Here is a 20,781-nt window from a genome sequence, read left to right as displayed (position 1 = left end):
TTATGCAATTTACGAAATTATATTTGATTTTTATGAGTTAATTTAGATGTAATGCATGTTTTTATAGAGCTACTTGCTAAATGCTCTGCATTATTTTGCTCATTGCGCCCTCCTGTGGCCTCGGGAGACAATTAGACCTATACAATAAAGACCTATTTAATCTGCATATAAAACATTAGAAATTAGATATTTGTTTAACTTTTATTGTGTTTGATTGTTAAAACCAAAAATATTTGTTGTTTGTCTCAATAAATTGTGTTAATTATAAATACAGTGGTTAAATTTAAGCATTTTTTTTTCTATTGCTTTTTGTTTTAAAAAGGTTATAAAAATGTCAATAATTATCGATACCGAACAATGTGAAACATTATATCGTTGATAAAATTTTTAGCTATATCGCCCAGCCCTATTCTAAGTCTTGCCGATATAAACATTCAAGCATTTTAAAACATTCGCGCTCGTTTGGAGCTAGCACACTGGTTTCTGCGCGCACTCAAAGCGCGCTCAGGGAGCCGCGTTTCAGACAATGCGCGTACACAGAATTGATTCCTCTTTCACGTATCCTTGCTTCTGAATGAACACATACACACAAAATTATCTCAAAATAATTGTCTCTGCAAGTATTCTCGTAAACACAGTCGGTTATGTCTTATACCGAACGATATGAAACATTATATCGTTGATACATTTTTTAGCTATATCGCCCAGCCCTAGCCTGAGAATATCATGTCTTTTATTTTGGTTTGTGAAATCGGAGATCGCGCTGCTCGCACACAGAAACATTCAGTACAGAACCTTGTCAACGCTGCCCCACGAATTGTATTAATAAAATAGCTTAGATGCTGGATCGCTACATTTTATTAATCACTCATCTGCAACGGGGGAAAAATCGCTGTTTGAAGTAACTAAACTCACAGCTTGTTGAGAGACGCACAGACGCAGAACTGTCAACTCTCTCTCTCGATCAAATAATTAATTCAAGTAAATGTTATAATTAACTAATTCAAATAAATGTGATCTTACTGTGCTATTTCATCTCTGTCTGATTTGAAGTGGGCAGAATGCTAGAGCTAACAAGCCATAGCTTCGCATCGGGTGGTTCTTGCCTAAAATCTTTTAATGCGTAGCTAGCTGTTCATTATCCCTTAAAGGGTTAGTTCACCCAAAAATGAAAATTGGCTTGTGTTTTACTCACCCTCGAAGCATCCTAGGTGTATATGACTTTCTTCTTTCAGACGAATCCAGTCGGAGTTATATTAAAAATTGTCCTGGCTATTCCAAGCTCTATCATTGCAGTCAGAGGGTGTTGCAGTTGAACAGTCCACAAGTCGTCAAATAAAGCGTGCGCATTCATCATAAAATGCGGCTCCGGGGAGTGAATAAAGGCCTTCTGTAGTGAATCCATGCGTTTTTGTAAGAAAAATATACATATTTCAAACATAATAAACACTTTTCTCTCACTTCCGTTATCTGTCATACGCGGAAGCATAGACAGAAGGCGTTCCGGCGGAAGGCGTATGACGTATGCGCAGCTCGCGTGCCTCTGAGATATGCTAGTTAGGGCTGTGATGGTGGCAATGGACCAACTATCGCCGGTGGCGCGGTGTTGATATAAATATATATACAGTATAGAGGCTATATATAATTAATATTTTATATATATATATATATATATATTTTAAAATTAGCAGTTAACAAAACTGTCCTGGAGCAGCCCAGCACTCATCTAACACACCCGATTTAACTCGTCAGCTCGTATTTATTTTAGTACTTCAGTCAGTGAATACGCAGCCTGCAAAACACTAAAATAAATATCAAAGAAATAATACAGTTAAACAAGAAAGTAGCCTAAATAAGAAAGTTAAATACACCCTGTCTACAGGACGCAGCGCGACAAAATACTATAAAACACATTATAATCAGTGATGCTACACTGGATGCGGCACGACACGACATGACAAATCCCCGACAGTAAACTGCCTCGTTCTATTTATGAGGTACTGACACAGAGTTTAAATGTCCTGTGTAGAGACACTAGACAGACTCAACCTGTTGCGACGCGGTGGTGTTACGTCCGGTGTAGACACGGTTCACTTTTCCGCCACTGTTATTACACTTGTATACAAAACTTCGTATTATGCTTGTTATAGAGTGCGTGACGTCACGTGCACTACCGCCGGTGGCAGTAGACAACCGCGGTGGTCGCTTGCCGCGGTTGTCACGGCGACCGTCACAGCCCTAATGCTAGTCTCACGAGTTTGTTTATAGGAGCAAAGGAAGCAAAGTTTCCTTACTTTAGCAAAGGAAAACCAGTCTCCTCTTGGCTTATATCGAAATCCTCTGACATTTTTCTTTGCAAATCTTCGGTTTGTACTTCTAATTTGTGACCGGCATTTTGTTTTGTTGTCTCTCCGCGTTCGTCACTAATCACGCAACACCGACGTGCTACGTCATCCGCCGGAACGGCTTCTGCTTATGACAGTTGGCGGAAGTGATATAAAAGTGTTTATTACGTTTGAAATATGGATATTTTTCTTACAAAAACGCATGGATTCACTACAGAAGGCCTTTATTAACCCCCCGGAGCCGTGTGAAGCACTTTTTATTATGAATGCGCGCGCTTTATTTGAGGACTTGTGGACTGTTCAACTGCAACACCCGCTGACTGCAATGATAGAGCTTGGAATAGCCAGGACAATTTTTAATATAACTCCGACTGGATTCGTCTGAAAGAAGAAAGTCATATACACCTAGGATGCTTCGAGGGTGAGTAAAACACAAGCCAATTTTCATTTTTGGGTGAACTAACCCTTTAAGTATTCGCTCCTTTAGCAGCAACTTTTTTACGGCAATATTTCAGTGATGCCCTGGTCGTTATTGGTGTACTCAAAATGCTCCCACACTATCGACTTCAGACATTTCTTTAGTGGAAATAAAGCTTCTGTCATAGTTAATCTAGTGTGTAGTTTTTAAATTAAATGTATAAATATTTCAAAATATTTAATGCATTATTATTTAATTGTTATACTGTTAATAATTAACTTATTCAATTTGTAGTTACCTAGTTAAGTATTTAAATAATTAACTCTTCTAGGATGTTGGTGTCTGGGCTTTATTATTTATTTATTTTTAAATTACATGATACTTTGTGACTTCCTGCACTTTCTGTATTTTATACTTGAGTACAGTAAAAGTACTAAAATGTGTTACAATCATTTTATAATAAATACAGAAGCAAGATGTGAAAAAACTAGGGAGTTTATGGCAACTGAGCTAATTGTGGCACTTTTCCACTGCATGGTACGGCACGGTACGGCTCGGTACGGTTCACTTTTTGGTTGTTTTCCACTGGGTACAGTACCTGGTACTTTTTTTAGTACCACCTCGGTTGGGGTTCCAAGTGAACCGTACCGTTACCAAAACGTGACGTGTAAACTCTGCTGATCACGGATTGGCCGGAGAGAATCGTCACTACCTGCGTCACTGAACTTGTGACACAAACACAAAAGAACTGCTAGATTTAAATCAGCACAGCCAGGATCGAATGCAACTGTTTTGAACGAGCGCACCTTTTTTCCAGTGAGAGATTGATGGGGTGACGCGGAATGAAAAAGTTTTTTTTTAGGAGTCGTGGTAGTAGAGGCGGCGCAACTATAACGACATGTGAATGATCCTGCCCACTCTAAAGCGGTACTGAACTGCAGTGGAAACGCAAACCGTGCCGAGCCGAACCGTGCCGTGCCGTACTGAGCCGTACCGAGCCGAGTCGTACCACGCAGTGGAAAAGCGCCATTAGTGATCCTCTGGTGCCATCTACTGGTTATAATGATAATTTAATGTCATTTTCATCTAAAAAAGGCTTTGTTTTCCGCCAGGAGACACATTTTTGGCACAATTTGTCATGTCATCTTCATGAATGAAAAGTGAATCTTTAAGACGTTTCACCGGAAGTTTATGAGCTGGCTTATCTTAATGCAGAAGTTCTAAAGAATGCTCTGTCCATATAGTCCATTAACTGTGACGTTTTAAAGCACGGTTAATAGTGAAATCGGTTAATCATTGCATCCCTACTCTAGACCACTTCTTCTGTTCTGAGAACTGGTTCATGACTGATTCATATAGTTTCTTTGCAATGTTTTGTTATTATGCATCATTTGTTATTATGTCTAATTTCTGGTATGAGTTGTTTCTATCAAAGCAAACATATTTTGTTTGTGGTGTGTGTTTGGCCAGGTGTTCTGTGCTGCTTGTTGTAGTCTGAAAAGCAGGCTGATGTACATGGACAGGAAAGAAGCGAGGGTTTGTGTTACCTGCCACCGTGCACTTATGAATGGTGAGTTATATATATATAGGCTGCGAGTTTTTGTACAGAATACAGAAATGAACCAGTTAACACTTGAAATTAGTTTTACTATGTGAATAACCAGATCCTTTGAACTCTGTGTCTTACTTATAAGTTCAAGCATGGGAGAACATGGGAGGTGGTTGCAACCAGAGCCCAAATCCCAACAACCCAGCTGAGTACTGCTCCACTATTCCCCCTCTGCAGCAAGCCCAGGCATCAGGAGCACTCAGCTCCCCACCCCCAACCGTCATGGTGCCTGTTGGTGTCCTCAAACAGCCAGGGTCTGAAGGTAAATTCTGTAGGATATTGCCAAAAGCATTGTTAATTTGTAGATTGCTGATTTCGACTTTTCAGCAGTGTTCAAACTGTGTTAGGGCACTTTGTGAGTCCCCAACCCGTAAACTTCATTATAGGTCTGTTTAGTGGGAGCTTCACTTACCGTAACCTAATCGTGCACTAACAACTACTGTTGTCATTCCTTAAAACTCAATAATAATTTACTCGCCCTCATATTATTCCAAACCTGTATGACTTTATTCTGTTGAACACAAAAGAAAATATTTTCAGAAATGTCTCAGAATCTCATTGTCCATACATTGAAAGTCAATGGTTACCAAAGCTATTTGGTTACTAACAGGGCTGTCACAATATCTGATTTTCACTACATGATTATAGGAGCCAATCTTTTATTTAATTTTGTTTATTTGGTGTTTTCTCAGTGAATTTTTGTTCAGTGAATCACACTCCAAATGCAAATGTAAGAAGGCGGAGAGAGAGTTGTTACATGCTTATTTTAATTTTATTTTTATCCATCAACGTGATTGGATAGAGAGTAATAGGTCTCGTGACTTTCGACAAATCAAATTGTGCATAGAAAACTTTAACCGCCAACTGTCATGGCTGCTGGAAGTGCATTATTCAAGCATCAATTCAGTCGCATCTTCCTCTAACTTAATATGTTAAGGTAAATTTTGGATTTCTGCTTACTAAATGATTTGTATATATGCTTGCCTATCTACACGGCCTGAAATTTGGTGTGAGGTTGCGGGTATTGCATACAGTGTTAACTCCCGCAAGTGCCACGTTCGGTAAATTCCCACTCACTTATGAGACACGCGATCGGCGCTGCCTCGTCTCTCTCTCGCGTGCGTTCTGCAGCAGTAACTTGGAAAAGTCGTTGTTGCTTCTTGAACTTGTTGACTTTTGATGAGTTTGAGCGCGTGATGCGCGCTGTGAAAAAGTGTGTTGGAAACACAAATTGAGGAGCCAATACGGTACTCTTTCCACCACTGTTTGTAACCATAACTTAATCATCACCTGTCATCTCCTCTGGACCTGATTTTGTGCAGCAGTAGTAGCTACGCATTGTGTTGTCATATTTTTTGGGTTTTATGATACACAAACACCACCTAATATATTGGAGATGCTGGCTTATTTACAATATTGTGTTTAATATTAACAAGATATTAGTGCTGTCAATTGATTAAAAAAAGATTAATTAATCGCACATTTTTTCCCCGAAATTAATCGCGATTAATCCCAACTTACATTAAGGTTTTTAATTATGCTTTTATATTGCAATCTTCAAATTAATGTAGAAACAACATAAAGACAGTATAGTTTTAATATTTGCTTAATGGCATCTTTTTTATGATTGAAGGTGATTATCACTGATATCAATACTACTGATTTCTCTAGGAATTTTTTTTTTCTCTAATATTTAACCATTGACTATAGTCATTCAACATTACAGTATAATTGAGAGCTATCAATTTTAACATTTATTAGACTTTAAAAAAATAACAACTTTGAATTTAAGTGAACTTAAAACAATCTTCACATGAACCCTTTAATAAATGTCATATTTAGCTACCTGTGCCCTTCAGCAAGTAGGAAATATACAGAAATTAAAGTTATTAAACACTAAATTCTAAATTAAATATAGATGAATCCTTAAAGCTACAAAAGTTGATTTCCTCTTTTTTTTCTTTTTTTCTTTTTTTTTTTCTTTTCCTGTTCTTTGATTAACAGACATCACAGCAGCTAGGTTATTTTGGTTGCTTTAACGGCTGCATGACACGGATCTGACACGCATCTCTTTACCTTTTCTGACTCACTTCAGGTCTTAAAGTCTATACTAATGAGCTGACGAGTTGAATCGGGTGTGTTAGATGAGGGAGACAGTGCTGGTGTGCTCAAGAACAGTTTTGAAAACCACTGCATTTTAGAGACATGTTCTTAAATTTAAATCATATATAACAAATCCTTACATGCACAGTTTTAAGGCAGCTTGTGTTAGATGAGAGAGACCGTTCTTAAATGTGACTCATATAAAATATATTACATGCATGCTCAGTTTTAAGGCAGCTTTAATCGCCTTTTTGTAACTTCATGACTTAACTGACGACATAACTACGACATTGCATGCTCGTGGTTTCATTTGTGCGTGCAATTGAAGAGCAGGTGCTACGAGCACAGTAAAACAGCTGACAGGACAGGACAATTTGTTTTTACTGACATATGGCCTGACAACATCTCATCTGACCGTAGTTCACTGTTGTTCTAGTGAAGCTCCCTCGTCACCTGTACCTTTTCCACGCTCGTTTGACCAGCGCCTGGCGCTGAGATGAAGTTGGAGTGCACGTCTGAAAAGTCTCCCGTTTAATGTGGCCGCAAAGACGTTCTGCGTCTAAATAAACAGTTCTTGTCAAGAAAAAAGAGACAGAAGCAGCAGTTGTGAGTGTGGTGACCAACCCTAGCTCCACCCCTGCGGTAAATATTTTTAACGTGCTAAACTGAAAAATTTAATCACATGCGTTAACGCGCTAATTTTGACAGCACTACAAGATATCAATATTTCATTTTTTAAATATTACAGTTATTGTCAGTGCCGGCATATTGTGACACCCAAGCTACCAGCATTCTTTAAAATATCTTCTTTTATGTTCCACATAATAAATAAAGTCATACAGATGACAGAATTGAGTCCTTAAGGGTTTTTAGAACTAGATCACTGATGAAAAGTTGGATTAAAAACAAAACAAAACATGATGTCAGAGCAGCAGTTTGACCATTCCTTGGTTTGTTCTTATATGTGACAGGTCCCGCTACTCTGAATTTGAACACTGCTTTTCATGCTGTGTATTGTATAAAGTCTAGAGTTCGCTATTCATAAGCCTCCCTGTGTTTGTGTGTGTGTGTGTGTGTGTGTGTACTTTCAGGTTCTCTTCCTCGAGAGCAAAGAAGGGTTTGGTTTGCTGACGGCATTTTACCCAATGGGGAAGCTACAGACTCTTCTAAAGGGCCGGCAGCAAACCCCAACCCCACACAGCCTGTGGAAGCATCGCAAAATTCAAACAAATCCTCAGGAGCCAATGCTTCTGAGGTGAAGATTTGCTTTATCAATTTTTCCGAATCATTTGTAATATAGAGTTTTTACAGGCATAAGCTTGTTTCTGATCGTGATTCTTACCCTGAGACGGTTGCGTTATGTTGTGGCATAAGTTTGTGTCTCTTGCCCTGCCATAGGCGGCCCGTGTCACTGGAGCCCCGACTGCCAGCCCTGTGGGCAGCTCTCTCAGTCTGATCCCAGAGGACGGACTTCCTCCCATCCTCATCTCCACAGGCATCAAAGGAGGTACGGGAGGCCACATCAAAGGTGCTTGCCCATCCTCACCATTCAGCTGCCTCCACTCCTGAAAATATGAGTATTGGTGATTGTTTGTGCATGTCTGTGTGCATGTATCTGTGTTTCTGCTTACGTCTCCACCACTCATGCTAAGGGAGGACTTTCATTGGGTTGGTTCCTCATCTGGGTTGTACCATGAGAGGAAACTGAATAGAGTCATGGAGCAATTTGTTGATAGTTACAGTATTGATATTATGTGTCTTGTCTGCAGACTATGCTGTGGAGGAAAGACCATCTGAGATTGTGCTGATGCAGCAGCTTGAGGAGTGCGGCTCTGATCCCCTGGTGTTTGTTCTCAATGCCAACCTGCTGGCCATGGTCAAACTGGTCAATTGTGAGTGAGCCACTCCTTGCTAGATGTTCTCTTGGGTTAAATTTTAAGTGCATGTGCTAATAGAGTGAATTTGCGAAATAATTTTTCCTGGGCATTTCTCTTTAACTATGGGCATGTTTGGTTAATTTGTCCTATAAAAATGAATCTTCACCTTTTTCATTGTTTTGAATATTTCTGGAATTAGATGCAAAAAAAAAGCTACATTTTGCAAAGGCTAATATCACAGATGGCTTTAAATAATATTAATTAATTCATTTTCAGTTTTTGCTCACAAGTGATATTTATCTTATTTCTTTACACAATTTTTTTCGTTATACACTTTCTAGCAATTTAATTTTTTTTTCACAGTATTACTACAATTTAAAAAAGTGTAATTTGTTCCTGTGATGGCAAAGCTGAATTTTCAGCAGCCATTACTTCAGTCTTCAATGTCACATTATCCTTCAGAAATCATTCTAATTGCTCAAGAAATATTTCTTATTATTATTAATGTTAAAAATTCTTAATATTTTTTTGAAACAGAAATCTTTTGAAACATTATGAATGTCTTTACTGTCAATTTCGATCAATTTTGCATTATTTTTGAACAAGTATTAATTTAGTAAAAAAAAGGAAAACTTACTGACCCCCAAATTTTGAATGGTAGTCTATATAAACCATTTACACACAGTACATATTTAAAGGGTTTTGTAAATATGCCTGAAGTTAAAGAATTTTATTAGTTACAGTTGTAGCAATTATTGAATGTAATGCATTAATTGTAGCATTTTAGTTGAACTTAACTGGTAACTGCATGTCTTAGCTATTGTCATTCTTTTGTGGAATTGCAGAAAATTGGCAACATGAGGCTTTCCTTCACTATGCCACGGAAATTCCCATGAGTCATAACAGTCTTTTGTGTCATCTTTGTGTGAAGATGTAAATAGGAAGTGCTGGTATATGATGACAAAGGGCATGCATGCCGTGGGCCAGGCAGAGGTTGTAGTGCTTCTACAGTGCCTCCCTGACGAGAAAACCATTCCCAAGAACGTCTTCAGCCACTTCGTCCAGCTGTACCAGGAGGCTCTCACAGGTAAACTGATACGCCTCCACGAGGGGGCCCATTCTGGTAAACTGATCCAGATCAAATGAGAGCAAGGCCTACATAGATAAAATTAGACAGTTCTTCCAGTAGGCTCTTAAAGGTAAAATGAGGCTGCTGGCCCTGGTGGCATTGAGGATCCACTTCAGCAGAAATTGTTTTCGAGACACAATCATCCTCTTGTCACCCAGTTCTGCTTCAGGTCAGCGGGTTCAGCCACAGAACAGTTCCCATGTCATCTTACTCTGACAACATTCCCTGTGAGCCTAATGTAGGATGTGTGCCAAGTCAGATGTGTTCAGTAAAAGAATGTTATTTGTCTGGCCAAGTTCAGTGGTACATAATGCACATAGTGGCTAATGCTGAGGAACTCTCATGAACTTTTTTGTTCTATTGGAGCATTATGAGCTGTTGCCATTTTAGTTCTACAATCTAATGATCTGTAAACAGTCAGCATCCTAAATTAAACTGAACTACAAATAAAGCAGCGGCCACATTTAATGGCGTTCCGAAGAATCCACTCAAATAGGAATTTCAAAATTAAGATTTTGTTTGGATTCAAGTTGGTCACATGAATTTGCCGCGTTGACCTAAACTATTGACAATAGACCTTTTTTGCCCTTAAGAAATTTCACAGACGTTTCGCTTATGTGACTGGATCTTTGCATTCTACATAGTCAGCAACTGCTCACCACATGGTAGTAATAAATTAGCAAAATAATCTAGCAAAATGTCGCAAAGCTTACAACAATATATTTTAATAAGCATAAAAATGCAAAAGAAATATTGAAATAGCTCATTTGTAATTGAATGCAAATATAAAGTTCCGTCATGAAACTCTAGATGGCGCATTCTGACGGGTGTTAACGTAACTAATGATATTTAGAGAGTTAAACGACTTGGCACAAGGTGATTGGTTCATGCTGCATATGCAGCCAATAAGCTTACTGCCTTGCATTTATATGGCTGGCTAGCATTCACTTGAGATTCCTGCAGCGCGCTTTCAGAGTTCTCTGAAACCCTCCACCTTCCCCAGCTCCACCTGTATAGATCTGCTACAGGGTTATTTTATATGCTATTTATGCAGCAGCAGTATGTCTTAAATACTCATGGCACCGTATCGCCATATGCATTGGCAGTAGCAAGTTCCTGTACTTGCTTGCAGCAGCAGCAATAATCTACAACTACCGCAATAACCAACAGCAGCAGCAATTCAGCAGCAGCGTAGCAGATCTGTTCCGCCAAGACCAAATACATTAACATTGTCATATCCATCACCATGCTAAAATGTTCCGAGAGTTGTCATGATTGAACTACACTTCAGTTGAAATAAAATATTCATATTTGACATTTGTGACCCTGGACCACAAAACCAGTCTTAAGTCGCTAGGGTATATTTGTAGCAATAGCCAAAAAAATATTGTATGGGTCAAAATGATCGATTTTTCTTTTATGCCAAAAATCATTATGATATTAAATAAAGATCATGTTCCATGAAGATATTTTGTGAATTTCCTTCCGTAAATATATCAAAACTGAATTTTTGATTAGTAATATGCATTGGTAAGAACTTCATTTGGACAACTTTAAAGGCGATTTTCTCAGTATTTTGATTTTTTTGCACTGAGGTACAACTATTTCAAATAGTTGTATCTCGGCCAAATATGGTCCTATCCTAATAAACCATACATCAATGGAAAGCGTATTTATTCAGCTTTCAGATGATGTATAAATCTCAATTTCAAAAAAATTGACCTTTATGACTGGTTTTGTGGTCCAGGGTCACATTTAAGTCTGTCTATCATCTTGGACGTAACGTTATTATTAACAACAACTTGATTATTATTGTGGCAGTTACATTCCAGCAAAGTTGTATAGCCTTTTAAATAGTTGCAAAAAATATTTTTTTTTTATCTAATTGGAAATAACTTAAGCATGAAAGCACAGTGGTAGAGCTTGATCTAATCCCACATTTTCTTCTGTTCAGGAAATGTGTTAAGTCACCTGGGCCACTCCTTCTTCACTCAGAGCTTCCTGGGCAGCAAGGAGCACGGCGGCTTCCTTTACATCAGCCCCACCTTCCAGACCCTGCAGGAACTGCCGTTGCCTAACCCACCCTACCTCTTTGGCATCTTGGTGCAGAAGTGGGAGACTCCCTGGGCCAAGGTCTTTCCCATCCGACTCATGCTCCGCCTGGGGGCGGAATACCGATGTGAGATTTTGGTTTGATGTTGAATTTGAGGCCTGTGTGATGGTTTAGACCAGGGGTGTCCAAACTACGGCCCGCGGGCCAAATGCGGCCCGTGGATGAATGTTAAGCGGCCCGCAGCTGGCTTAATAGTCTATATTATATATGGCCCGCGAAGCATAATTTACAAAATAGGCCTATGCAGTTTCAAAATGTCAACACAAGATGGCAGCACTAAATTTTAGACCAGATGTAGCAGTAAAACGCGAGTGATATAAATTTGATAACTCATTTAGCGCACGCAAATTCCTAAACTTGACCTCTTGACATAGTGAGGTGTGCGTTTACAGGATATAGTGAATGCAAGGCCCCTTTTTGATGCCTGTAGTAGAGCTGTTCAAGAAACAATGCAGAAAATGTCTTTTTCTATGCCCCTGAGGCAAGTCCTCCTGTGGAGATGGAATATATTAACAATGTATTTCCCGCTGAGCTTCTCAACTCATGAATTCTCATCCATGTCATGCAAGTTTGCTCACTTACACTTAGAAGCACCATGTACGGTTCTAGTCTCATGTTTATCTGGGTGCATGAAGACTGGTTAGACACATAGGCCCCCGATTTTTACATTACAGTAATTGCAATATTACAGTATATAATAGGGGCCTTTCAGTCATGTGGAGTGTTTAGGAGCTTATTGTGAGCTGCTGATTTGAATAGCATGACTTGTTTTGATGGCTTAGCGTGGTCTTATGCACTTGTGTTGCAGTCTACCCCTGCCCACTATTTAGCGTTCGCTTCAGAAAACCCCTCTTTGGAGAGACTGGTCATACCATTATGAACTTATTGTCAGTGAGTATACTTATTTCACTTCTTCTTCTGCATTTAGCACATGCCTTATGTCAATATGAACCCATGTCTTGTCATTTATGGGCATCTGACTTTTCTCACGTCTACAGGATTTCCGTAATTACCAATACACGTTGCCGGTGGTGAAGGGGCTGGTGGTGGACATGGAAGTGAGGAAGACTTGCATCAAGATACCGAGCAACCGTTACAATGAGGTGCATGAAGACTAGCACATGCCACAGAGACGCTATTTGAATTTCTGTTGCATTTGTGGCAACACGTTTAAAATAGAATGCGCACAAAGTGTTTTTGAGATGTATGTGGAACAGCGAGCATAGCAGATTGATGCCAAATGTCCCATGGAACAAGTGAAGCATTGACAACAGCTTGTCTCAGTGTCCTTTTCTCGAGTCGTTGAAGAGTTTTGGTATTTAGCTTGTGTTTGAAAAGCGTTTGACAGAGCAGAATTTGTAGTGGCAGACCTTTGACATAGCAGGGATCATTTAAAGCCTCGAGTGCCTTGTGTCTTACTCTCTGCTGTCTTTAGAAGCTGTCATTCACTCAACTAGGACTTATAAACCCTTAAGAACTAAGAATTAAGTATTAAGATTATGCATAACTTTGGAAAGTCATGACAAGCTTTTCTTTCGGCTTTCTCCTTTCTCAGCTCATGAAGGCAATGAATAAGTCCAACGAGCATGTGCTGGCAATGGGAGCGTGCTTCAACGAGCGAGCAGATTCCCATCTTGTCTGTGTTCAGAACGACGATGGGAACTACCAGACGCAGGCTATCAGTATTCATCACCAGCCTCGCAAAGGTGCGCCACGGTCACTTGCATTTGCAAATGAAACCTTGAAGCCGCACCCAAAGATTTCACCCAGTGTGTGTACACTATTGTTCAGACATTTTCAACATTGTTAATAAGAAAGGTTTCTTGAGCACCAAATCAGCATATTAGAATGATTTTGGAAGGATCATGTGAAGACTGGAGTAATGGCTGCTGAAAATTCAGCTTTGCCATCACAGGAATAAATTACAGTTTTAAAAAATCTTAAAATAGACAACAGTTATTTTTAATTGTAATAATATTTCACAATCATACTGTTTTTACTGTCTTTGTGATCAAATAAATGGTGAGCATAATGCCAAGTTCACACTACAGGATTTTAAGCCCGATTTAAAGGCACAATATGTCATTTTCACCGCTGGAGGGTGCGTATTCAAAATAAACAAAGAAGCAAAGGCGTAGTTTGATGACTCCGTGACTGAGTGTGGAATCATGGGAGTTGTTGTCTTCATCCCCACAGCCGATGCAATCCGACGGGACTCGGGCAGAAATCATGTTCATGGATGAGCTAATGATTTGTTAACGTAGTAGAATGAAGCAGGGTGAGGCTGAAAGCTGTCGAAGTGAAATGAGGCCGCTGAACGAGTGGGAAACACGGCTCGAAAGCAACGGAGCTTTTATTATGCCAAAGTCGACCTCTTTCGCTCCTTCCGGTCGTGCGTATGTGGGGGAAAAAAGCAGCGCTGTTTTATCATACTAGATACATTTGAAAATTCTGTTATAATTCTACTCTGTGCAGTCGTCACCGGTCTATTAAAACGCACAACATATTAAAGCGTCTTTGGTGTTTCCATGTTTTCTACAAAAAAAACCCGGAAATCGAGGGGTTATGACGTCATTGGCAGGCGACGCAATGACACTATGGACACGCTCCGTGTCACTAGTTAAAATTTCTTATTTCTCTGGATTTAAACATTTTTTTCGAAACATTTGGGATAATGTAAGTACACAAGTCAGCAAAATATATAACACTGTTATAGTGGTTTTTGGATATTTTAATAAAAAAATCTTACATATTGTGCCTTTAAGCCCGATTTGCAAGTTAACGAGCTCGCCGACATGTCGGGCTGTGATCGGGGGAAAATCAGCGGGTGATCGGCGCTCGGCAATCTTTATGTATGAACTACACAACGACGCATCAAAGAGGCTCACTGACGCGCCGCCGACGGCAAACAAATATCTAGCATGCCAAATATCTGGACCGGTCGGCCGACTCGACATCACGTGTTGTCAGGTGTCGTGACGAGCTACAGCTAATGAGCAAGGCATGGGTTGAGGTCACCGGAAGAAAAACAACAGCAGCAACATGGCTTAAAGAAAAGTTTGGACACAATAAACAGAGCCAAATTTTTCATAGAGCAAACCTTGCAGCGCTAATTTCTTCCCGACATCCATTTTCAAATAAACAACTCCTGTTTCACGTGTTGTTTCGCGTCATTCCCATTCCAATTCTTGCGTGTGTTTTCGTGACAAAATGTGGTTTGTTGAGTCGTTGGGTGACAGAGTTGTTGTCAGCTTGTGTAGTGTGTAACCCCCGGTTGCGGATCATTTTACGTAGTGCCACGTAGTGTGAACACCACAATGAATAGCACAGCGATCTGCCAACGTTTAAAGTCCTGTAGTGTGAACTTATCTTAAGAGACGTCTTTCAAAAACATAAAAAAAATGACCAACCCCAAACTTTTGAATGGTAATGTATGAAAATGACTGATGTCAGGCATTTAAAGATGTCATCAAATTAATCACATTGATTAACCCAATCAAAGGGATAGTTCACCCAAACATGAAAAATTCTATTGTCATTTTCTTACCCTCATGTCATTCCATACCTGTCTTCTGTGAAACCAAACAGTTTCCTTTCCCACTGACTTCCATTGTACTTTTTGTCCATACAATGGAAGTCAGTGAGAACTGAAACTGTTTGAAACTCTTCTCCTTTTATGTTCTGCAGAAGAAGAGTCATAACAGGTTTAGAATGACAAGAGGGTGAGTAAATTATGACAGATTTTTTTTTTTGTTTAATGTATATATACAGTGTGTATACATATATATATACATATATATACACACACACTACCGGTCAAAAGTTCAAGGGATCAGTAAGACTTGTAATGTTTTTAAAGAAGTCTCTTATGCTCATCAAGGCTACATTTATTTGATCACAAATACAGAAAAAAAAACAGTAATCTTGCAAAATGTTATTACAGTATAAACAATATAAATCTTTGCTATCATTTCTTAACAATTGAACACACCCTTGCTGAATAAAAGTTTTAATTTCTTTCAAAAAAAGAAAGAATAAAAATTTACTGACCCCAAACTTTTGAACGGTAGTGTATATTGTTAGAAAATATTTCTATTTTAAAAAATCCTCTTCTTTTTAACTTTTTATTCATCAAAGAATCCTGAAAAAACAAATATCACAGGTTCCAAAAAAATATGAAGCAGCACAACAGTTTCCAGCACTGATAATAAATCAGCATATTAGAATGATTTCTGAAGGATCATGTGACACTGAAGACTGGAGTGATGATGCTGAAAATTCAGCTTTGCATCACAGGAATAAATTAGATTTTAAATAAATAAATGCTGCCTTGATGAGCATAAGAAACTCCTGTAAAAAACATAAAAAATCGTTCTAATCCCAAACTTTTGACCGGTAATAAAAATATTTATTATATATATATATTTGGATAGACCGTCCCTTTAAAGTACTTTGACAATTTATCTTGGGACCTCTGAGTTATTCTATTGCACTCTAAAGATGTTTTTGAAACTTTCTGTCAAATGCTGTTCAGGGTAGTAAATTACACTTATCCAAAAGTGAATGAGGAAAGTATGTGTTCGAAGTATTATTTCCTTTTATCCCTCTTTTAGTGACTGGGGCCTCCTTCTTTGTGTTCAGCGGGGCTTTAAAGGCTTCATCGGGCTACTTGGCTAAGACCAGCATTGTGGAAGGTACAGCAGAAGACATTCGCATTCCTCTTTCTCTAAATGTAGGACATCTGATCCCTCTGGAACAATGACTAAACTGGACATAATCTCCCTTTTAATGTTTCTGACCAGTCAAAGTCTGGCAGAACTGTACTTTTTGTACCAACTGATTCTAATTTGTAAAATTGTAAAATATTGTGCAGATTTGTGTACTTATAATTGTAATGATAAATTCTTGTGCCTCAGATGGCGTGATGGTGCAGATTACAGCTGAAATGATGGAGGCCTTACGGCAAGCCCTGAGAGAGATGAAAGATTTCAGTATTGCCTGTGGGAAAGCTGATCAGGAGGAGAACCAGGAGCATGTCCATATCCAGTGGGTTGATGATGACCACAACGTCAACAAGGGGTATCTATACAACTGTAAAACTTGACTCTTTTGCTTGACGAGTTCACTGACACCATTCCCTAAAATGTCATTTAAGAGCATTCACATCAAATAATGATCCAGGTTTAATAGATTGTGCTGCTGAGATCTTAATCAAATGCACATCAGGTATTTAACTTTTAGCAGTAAACGCAGGCTGCAAACTTCGAAAGATTCATGCAGCTCCCATATTCCGTTATTTACTTTTAATGATATTTTTACAGTACACACATACAAATATGTATTTTTTCCATTTACCAAAATGTAATTCTTTACCATACTATTATTTATACTTTTGCTGTATATCTTTGACTCTGTACTTACTATCCATAATCATGATTCTTTGTTATGCCCGATGAACAGTTTGTTGGTTAATAAGATGTTTTCCTAACATTGACCTGGATAGGCTGCAGTGTTTACAGTATATGTTGGAATTCATACTAACCTTTCTTTGGCATTAGGACTGTGTTGGTACTTTAAGTCTTTGTATCAGTATTGTTATTTATTTATTTCTGAATCTGTATCATGTCCTACAGATCAGTAATAAAGCAGCATGTTTTTAAATAATAACAAACTCTGAGATAATCGTTTCAGAGCTGGTTTTATGAGGCATAAGAGATTGATATATATCCTTCTGATGTTTATCATATCATCAGCCGCTTTTGTGGATATCCCTTTAAAAACAATGGGTCTCATTCATGAAACTTGCGTAAATATACGAGTAAATTCAGAGTAATTTGCACATAAAACAGACCTTCCCGTAAACTCCTCCAGATTCACACACGCTTCGTAAACATCAGATTTGATAGTTAAACGCGTGTTAATGAATTCCAAACATTCGTAAATGGGGCGAGCGTGCACGCTCATTCATAATTACCATAATCCGCGCCCATGAATCTGACTGACAACTATATATGGGCATAATATTATGAAACGAAAATAAGGACTTCAACATGTCCTCTCAAAAGCGAATGAAAAATAAAAATTTTGCAGACGCAGAAATGGAAGTTTTGTCATCGGAAGTGCATTCAAAACGCAGCATTTTATTTTCAAGCGTACATAGTGGAGTATCATGTCCTAAAAAAAGGAAGCTTGGCAGCACATTACAGATGCTGTTAATGCAGTTTCATCTGTTAATCAACCAGTCATCATTCTCTGCGAGTATAATGATATAATTGGAATCACTTTCAGAACAATTTGTTGCAGCTGATGAACGATAAAAATATTGACAGCCAATCAGAATCCATCCTGCTATAATGAGCTCGATAATTTAAAGCGGCAGACGCGTGTGCACTTAGAATAAACAGACGATATCATTCGCTGGTGTGGACGCTAATATCGTTATCTTTATAGTTATCGTTCTTGGTGCCTTATAAGTCTGCACAGTCTCTAAAAATAGGCCTACGTCTTTTGTGCAGCACTCTGTCTGCCAAATCTAGCAATAGCGTTATATAGGGCTGTGCAGTATATCGAAATTATCGAAATAATCGCAAATGTACATATCGCAATATGCATATCGCTACAGCTTGCAATATTTGGGGCCATGAACAAAAGACAAAGAGAAAATCACTCACTGCTCTTACCTAAATAACTTTTGTAGCTTAAATAAGAATCGGTGCATATTGAATTCAAAGAGTAAATTCTAAGCAGTTTTTTATTTTTCCTTTTTATTATTCAGTTCCTAAACTCATGTTAAAATGATTACACTAATGTTAAAATGACTTTTTTATGTAATGCTCGAGTAAAACACTACCGTTCACTTTCAGAAGTTGTTGTAGGGGTGCTTTCTTATTAGAATCAGAATCAGAATGAGCTTTATTCACCACTTAAGTGTGCGCAAACACAAGGAATTTGTTGTGGTTTTACAGGAACTCTTGGTACATACATACAAATAACCATATATATATGACAAGATAGATATAGAAGTTCACAGAACTGACTCAGCAACAGCTGAGTGAAACTGTTTCATCTGAGCATGTGGCACTTTAAGCATTATCGTATCACATATTGAATATCGCATTATTTAATGAGTTATCGCATATCGCATTTTTCTTCAATATCGCACAGCCCTAGTGCTATATCAGCCATAGGAAATTGTTATGCCTCATTCTGGCCATTTTATAAAAAAACATTTCCGTAATAATCGAGAGACTTCATTGGTACATCCCTAACAAAAGTAGCTAATGAATTATTTGATAAAAGTGTTAAATTTGCAGATTATATTACTGCTGTTCATTATAGGCCTAATAGTAAAAAGGAAAACACAGTATACTGTGTATAATTACTGTATGTTATTTTATCAAAATGCTGTGTGATACATACGTGATTATATAAGGTAAATAGTTTTATAAACATGCAGTGCCATCAATGAGCAAAACGTTCGGATGACTTACAACCCATTTACGCGGGGCTGGGAGCAAGAGTACATTTTTTTTTGTACCAACTAACATTTGTAAAATACGAACACTTTCATGAATCCCAAAATGTACGTCAGAACAACTTTACGAACGATTTACACAAAAATTAGTTTGCTCGTGTTTCATGAATGAGGCCCAATTTGTTTACAACGGGAAATATTCAGTCCCAGGTTCTGGAGCTTTGTGGGTTCCATGGTAAATGCTGCTGACCTCATTCAACATTCAGGCGTCTCATTCAATTATATGGATTGTTCCTGATGAAGTCCTGACTGGTTGAAACTCTCATGCTGTTTTTTTAACAAATTTCTGGAGTTGTAATTTCAGTGTGCAGACATCTATCCTTTTTTGTTAAATGCTGTTGACTTGTCATGAACAAACATCATACTAATCTCACCTGTGCACATATTTTCAGAGTGATCAGCCCCGTTGATGGGAAATCCATGGAGTCTGTCACCAGCGTTAAGATCTTCCATGGCTCGGAATATAAAGCCAATGGGAAAGTCATCCGTTGGACAGAGGTTTTTAACATTGATTCATTATTCATCTTCATCTAATGTTATGAACTCTATTGAAATGACATTTCAAATCTGTATGACTGACTGACTTCTGTGGAACACAAAAGAACATATTTTGAAAATGACGGTGCTTTTTTCGTGAATACATTGAAATTCAGTGGGATCCAGTGATCCTGTTTTGGACTTCAGTGACTTTTATAATAGGAACAAAAGCATATAATTTTTTTGTCGCAAATGATACAATTCTACTTTTTAACTCTGTATATTACATGTTGTGTTGTTTGCTCAGGTGTTCTTCCTGCGGAGCGAGGACCAGACCAATGGCCTGAGCGATCCTGCGGACCACAGCCGCCTCGCTGAGAATGTGGCAAGGGCTTTCTGCGTGGCCCTGTGCCCTCACCTCAAACTTCTCAAAGAGGACGGCATGGCCAAACTGGGCCTGCGGGTCACGTTGGACTCAGATCAGGTGACAAGGACAAGCTCCATTTAAACGTCTATATTTCCAAATTAATTGATATTGAATCTAATTTAATTGAGATCGAAATTGAATCGCAAGCTTGTGAATCGAATCGTGAAATTTGTCTCAAAACCCAGCCCTAATCACACGGCATCGGAGGAGAACACTGCATACAACACTAGAGAGAAATCAAAATGTAATCATTTTGTCAATAATATTAATATTTATATTATTAATTACTGTTGAAGAATTAGTCCACACAAAAACAAAAAATTTTCTGACAATTTACTCACCCTCAGGCCATCCAAGATGTATGTGAATTTCTTTCTTCATTGAAAAAATTGGAAATTTAGTGTTACTTCACTTGCTCACTGATGGATCCTCAGAGTTTGAACAGATGATATAAACATCACAATAATCCACAAGCAATCCACACAACTCCAGTCCATCAATTAACATATTGTGAAGCGAAAATCTGCATGTTTGTAATAAACAAATCTATCATTAAGACGTTTATAACTTCAAACCATTGCTTCGGCTGAAATATAAGTCCTCTTTCCATAATATTGCTTTCTCCAGTGGAAAAGTCGTCTCATCTGATTTAGGAGAGAAATATGCACAGATCAAGCACTGTTTACATTTTTGGGTGAAGTGTCCCTTTAAAGGGTTAGTTCACCCAAAAATGAAAATTAGCTTGTGTT

General features: G+C 38.4%; 1 protein-coding gene across 3 annotated transcripts in view; it reads left to right on the top strand.

Moving 5' to 3' along the window:
• The window catches only part of LOC107677579 (zinc finger FYVE domain-containing protein 9-like), a 42,975-nt gene that overhangs the window by 18,191 nt on the left and 4,003 nt on the right, over positions 1-20,781 (top strand). For 2 of the 3 annotated variants that reach the window (XR_001632862.1, XM_016472517.1), the window contains exons 5-18: positions 4,234-4,333; positions 4,458-4,634; positions 7,567-7,730; positions 7,874-8,003; positions 8,245-8,367; positions 9,284-9,439; positions 11,436-11,660; positions 12,403-12,485; positions 12,593-12,697; positions 13,150-13,300; positions 16,208-16,288; positions 16,511-16,673; positions 19,521-19,626; positions 19,913-20,089. Coding sequence is in view for 2 of the 3 variants with exons in the window: in XM_016472517.1 (XP_016328003.1) it covers positions 4,234-4,333; positions 4,458-4,634; positions 7,567-7,730; positions 7,874-8,003; positions 8,245-8,367; positions 9,284-9,439; positions 11,436-11,660; positions 12,403-12,485; positions 12,593-12,697; positions 13,150-13,300; positions 16,208-16,288; positions 16,511-16,673; positions 19,521-19,626; positions 19,913-20,089 (1,941 nt within the window). In the remaining variant the exon portion in view is untranslated. The remainder of the gene's footprint in view (positions 1-4,233; positions 4,334-4,457; positions 4,635-7,566; positions 7,731-7,873; positions 8,004-8,244; positions 8,368-9,283; positions 9,440-11,435; positions 11,661-12,402; positions 12,486-12,592; positions 12,698-13,149; positions 13,301-16,207; positions 16,289-16,510; positions 16,674-19,520; positions 19,627-19,912; positions 20,090-20,781) is intronic. The other variant, XM_016472529.1, reaches the window with a different exon arrangement.

This window comes from Sinocyclocheilus anshuiensis, unplaced genomic scaffold (assembly GCF_001515605.1).
Source record: "Sinocyclocheilus anshuiensis isolate Anshui unplaced genomic scaffold, SAMN03320099.WGS_v1.1 scaffold1299, whole genome shotgun sequence".
Taxonomy (NCBI): Eukaryota; Metazoa; Chordata; class Actinopteri; order Cypriniformes; family Cyprinidae; genus Sinocyclocheilus; species Sinocyclocheilus anshuiensis.
The sequence above is the reverse complement of the archived record's forward strand: the minus strand, read 5'-3'. Positions and strand labels throughout refer to the sequence as shown.